Source organism: Lynx rufus, unplaced genomic scaffold (assembly GCF_022079265.1).
Source record: "Lynx rufus isolate CCGP_SWC_20201006 ecotype Redwood Valley unplaced genomic scaffold, mLynRuf1.p SCAF_10, whole genome shotgun sequence".
NCBI lineage: Eukaryota > Metazoa > Chordata > Mammalia > Carnivora > Felidae > Lynx > Lynx rufus.
In genome coordinates, this window is record NW_025814824.1 from 82,013,802 (window position 1) to 82,018,706 (window position 4,905).

The 4,905-nt window shown below is 41.3% G+C and overlaps 1 protein-coding gene across 1 annotated transcript; it reads left to right on the forward strand.

The window, feature by feature from the left end:
* On the forward strand, positions 1–942 carry LOC124524678 (olfactory receptor 1G1-like). The gene has a single exon (XM_047097064.1). It carries the CDS (start codon positions 1–3, stop codon positions 940–942), a length of 942 nt encoding a protein of 313 aa, XP_046953020.1.
* Positions 943–4,905: the final 3,963 nt, after the last annotated feature.

Here is a 4,905-nt window from a genome sequence, read left to right on the forward strand (position 1 = left end):
ATGGCAATTAAAAACCAAACCAGCGTCTCTGACTTCCTGCTCCTGGGCTTCTCTGCACACCCTGAGCAGCAGCCTCTCCTGTTCGGACTCTTCCTGGGCATGTACCTGGTCACCGTGTTGGGGAACCTGCTCATCATCATGGCCATTGGCTCTGACCAGCACCTCCACACCCCCATGTACTTCTTCCTGGCCAACCTGTCCTTCGTCGATACCTGCTTCACCTGCACCATTGTCCCCAAGGTGCTGGCGAACATCCTGACACAGCGCCACGCCATCTCCCACACTGGGTGCCTCGTGCAGATGTACTTCTTCATGGCGCTGACCCTGCTGGATGACTTCCTGCTGGCCGTGATGGCATATGACCGCTACGTGGCCATCTGCCTTCCTCTCCACTACACCACGATCATGTGTCCCCAGCGCTGCCTGCTGCTGGTTGCCGCATCCTGGCTCTGCTCCCACCTCCTGGCCTCCTCGCTCACCCTCCTCATGTCTCAGTTCTCCTTCTGTGCCTCTCATGCCATCCCACACTTTTTCTGTGATGTACCCCCACTCCTCAAACTTGCCTGTTCAGACACCCAGATCTTTCAAGTCACGATGTTAACTGAAGCAGTTCTCTCCGGCATGATTCCACTCACCTGTGTCCTGGTCTCTTATGCCCACATCATGCACACAGTTCTCAGGATTCCCTCTGCTGGGGGGAAACACAGAGTCTTCTCTACCTGTGGCTCTCACCTGTCAGTGGTTACTCTCTTCTATGCAACACTTTTTCTGGTGTATTTCCAACCCTCATCCTCCTACTCCGCAGACACCGGAATGGTTGTATCTGTGATATATACGATGGTCACCCCCATGCTGAACCCCTTTATCTACAGCCTGAGGAACAGGGACATGAAGGGGGCTCTGTGGAGACTCTTTGGCTGGGGAAGATGTTCTCCTCAGTAAAAGGTCCTTCCTCAGACTGGGAGCTCAGGCTCTCTGAAATGCCTTTTCCCTGCACTTCCCCATTGTAATTTTGAAAACTCAAGTTCAAGCAAGATGGATGCTCAACATCACAACCAGGTTTAACAAACAGAGAATGCCTCACTGGCCAGAATTACAGAGCTACAGGACAGAGCTGCACCCCTGGAAGATGAGTGGCCAGCAATCCCTACAGGGTGACTTGACTAGTGGTATAGGCGTCCAAGCAGATCCAAGCCAGAGAGTAGGAATCACCAAGAACGACATCAGGCAGAATTCGGGTGCTAGGAGGAAGCCGGGTAGAAGCAGCTCAGCCTGGGACTAACAGGTCCCACTCAGCTACAAGAAATGCTCACAACCAGGAAGGCTCAAGTGCTCGGAGTTTCAGGGACCATTTCCAAGCCCAGCTTTGGAAACAACTCACTGATAGGGACTAACCTACCCATAGAGAAGGCTGCACCAAGAAGACACACTATTTGCTGGGACTAAGAAGACAAGAAACATTTGAGGAGAAGAAACTAGGCACCGACACTTCAGAGGACTGGACCCAAATCACACATCAGGGATCAGATCTAAGGTTCTGACAGAGAGTAATTATTAGTTATGGACAAGTCCTTGATTCTTTGGTATTTAAATTCTAGTTTATTTCATTTGTCTCAACTACAGAATAATCCATGCTCATTATAGTAAATTTGTAAAACATGAATAGGAAAAAAGAAAACATTCACTATCCCTCCATATAAAGAAAGCCACTGATAAGATTTCACAGTATTTCTCACCTATCTTTTTCTAATGACTTTTTTGTCTTTACTTTGTTGAGAAAATACTGCTGGTACAATTATATATACTTTTTTGCTTAATCTTATAACATGAATTGTCTCCATATTATCTCTTCCTGAACATTTGGCTCTCTGAGAATACATTATAAAAAATGCCCATGATGTATATGGCATTTCACCATTGTTGGATGATTAGGGGAATGAAAGTTTCTAAGCTTTCACTATTACAAATAATGATGCAAAGAAAGTCTCCAAAAAGAAATTATTTTCATATATCATATTTAATATTTTTAAAAGTAGAATATCTATGGGACACCTCGGTGGCTCAAGTCAGTTGAGTGTCTGACTTCAACTCAGGTCATAATCTCACAGTTCATGAGTTCAAGACCCACATCTGTGCTGACAGCTCAGACCCTGGAGCCTGCTTCGGATTCTGTGTCTCCCTCTCTCTCTCCTCCTCCCCTCCCTCACTCTAGCTCTCTCCCTCTCTCTGTCTCTCTCTCTCTCTCTCCCTCCCTCTCTCTCAAAAATAAACATTTAAAAAAAATTTTAAAGATTCTCTATCTCTCCCTCTGCCCCTCTCCACTGCTCATGCTCTCTCTCTCAAAAAAAAAAATAGATAGATAGATAGATAGATAGATAGATAATAGATAAAGTAAGTAGGATATCTAAGTAGTATCTTTACAGGACCATTTATTCAGCCAGCAAAAATTCCCAAATGAGAGTGCCCTTTTGTCTACATCTTCTCCATATTTTGATGTTCACGTTGTATCCTTAATTACAAATGACAGGATAGCCAAAATGGTATCTCCTTGCTTTACTTTTAATTTCTTTGATTGTTGGCGAAAGCACTATTTTCCTCAGTCTGTTAACCATTTTTTTCCATTTCACTCTTTTCTTTTTCTTTTTTTTTAAAAAATTGTTTTCAATGTTTATTTATTTTTGAGAAACAGAGAGAGAGAGAGAGAGAGAGCACATGAGCAGGGGAGGGGCAGAGAGAAAGGGAGACACAGAATCCGAAGCAGGCTCCAGGCTCTGAGCTGTCAGCACAGAGCCTGACACGGGGCTCAAACTTATGAACGATGAGATCATGCCCTGAGCCTAAGTCAGACACGTAACCAACTGAGCTACCCAGGTGCCTCATCTTTTTTTTTTTTTTTTTTTGAGAAAGAGTGAGCCTGATTGTGAGCAGAGAGGCAGAGACAGAGGGAGAGAGAGAGAATCACAAGTAGGCTCCAACCTTCCAGCACAGAAACTGGACCTGAGCCAAATTCAAGAGTCAGATGCTTAACTAACTGAGCCATCAAGGTGCCCCTATTCCTTTTTTAACTGAAGTGTAGCTGACTGGGGTGCCTGGCTCGTTCAGTGGGTGGAGCATGCAACTCATGATCTTGGGGTCATAAGTTCGAGCTCCATGTAGTGTATAGAATTACTTTATGATATACATTTTTAAATCTTTATTTATTTGAGACAGAGAGAGAGCAGGAACGGGGAGAGACAGAAAGAGACACAGAGAGAGAATGCCAAGCAGGCTCTGTGCTATCAGCACAAAGCCTGATGAGGGGTTTGATCTCATGAATCATGAAATCATGATCTGAGCCGAAATCAGGAGTCAGATGCTCAACCGACTGAGTCACTCCCATACCCTTTTACTTTTAAGTAAAATCTTCAGAAAGAAAAAATGAGCATAGATAGAAGTACACTTGACATGTAATATAATAATATTGCTTTCAGGTATACAACATAGAGATTTGACAATTATATACACCACAATATGCTCCCCACAATAAGTGTATATTTGGGTGTTAGGAAACTCAGCTAGAAATAATCTTAGGAGTAAAAGACATCATAATGGCTATTAGAAAAATTTTTTATATGAATGAAAACCAGTTATGATGGAAAGAGCCCAAATATCCATCAACTGATGAATGGATAAAGAAGATGTGACATACATACATATATATACACATATATATATACATACATATATATATATACATATATATGTGTATACGTATACACATATATGTATATATATATACACACATATATAATGAAATATTACTCAACCATCAAAAAGAATGAAGTCTTGTCATTTGCAATGACATGGATGGAGCTAGACTGTATTATGCTAAATGAAATAGTAAATCAGTGAAAGACAAATATATGATTTCACACACATGTGGAATTTAAGAAACAAGACAGATGAACATATGGGGCAGGGAGGAGTGAAGAGAGGGGAAAATACCATAGAAGATTCTGAACGACAGAGAACAAACTGACGATTGAGGGAGGGAGGTGGTTGGGAGATGGGCTAGATGGGTGATGGGTATTGAGAGCACTTGTGATGAGCACTGGATGTTGTATGTAAGTGATGAATCACTGAATTCTACTCCTGAAACCAATATTGCACTGTATGTTAACTAACTGAAATTAAAAAAAACAATTATGAAACATTATTTACAGGAAATTCTTCACAGGAAACTTACAGTTCTTACAGTTACATGCAGATATTAGAAAAGAAAAGGATGCAAAATAAGCTTAGAATCCATCTTAAAAAGAACAATAAAATCAGTCCAAGGAAGAAAACAGATGACAGAAAAATACAACAAAATAGAAAAAAAAAAAACATACGATAGAGAAGACCAACAAAGCTAAAAGATTATTTTTTGAAAAGATCATTTATATTCCTCTGATGAAAATGGTCAGATGGGGAAAACACCAATCATCAGTAATAAGAATGAAGAAAGTGACATTACCTCTGATATTAAATAAAGAGGATATTATGAACAATGTTAAAGTTTATTTATTCTGAGGAGGGGGGGGCGGAATCCCAAATAGGCTCCATGCTGTCAGTGCAGAGCCTGACATGGGGCTCAATCCAACGAAGCACAAGATGATGACCTGGGCCAAAATCAAGAGCCAGACAGTTAACCCACTGAGCCACCCAGGTGCCCCACAATGATATATAAATTTTAAATTTTAGATTAAACACAAATTTCTAGAAAAATATAACTCATCAAAACTAATTTAGTAAGAAATAGAAAACTGGAATAGACATATCACCATTGAAGAAGCTGAATGTGTAGGCTTTCCTCAAAGAAAGTTTCAGGCCCAAATGTCTGTAAGAGTGAGTGTCTATACACAATCCAACCAGGAAAATATTTCA

Bases quoted from the DNA above. Each gene is read 5' to 3' on its own strand.
- LOC124524678 (XM_047097064.1), top strand. From the start codon at position 1: ATGGCAATTAAAAACCAAACCAGCGTCTCTGACTTCCTGCTCCTGGGC.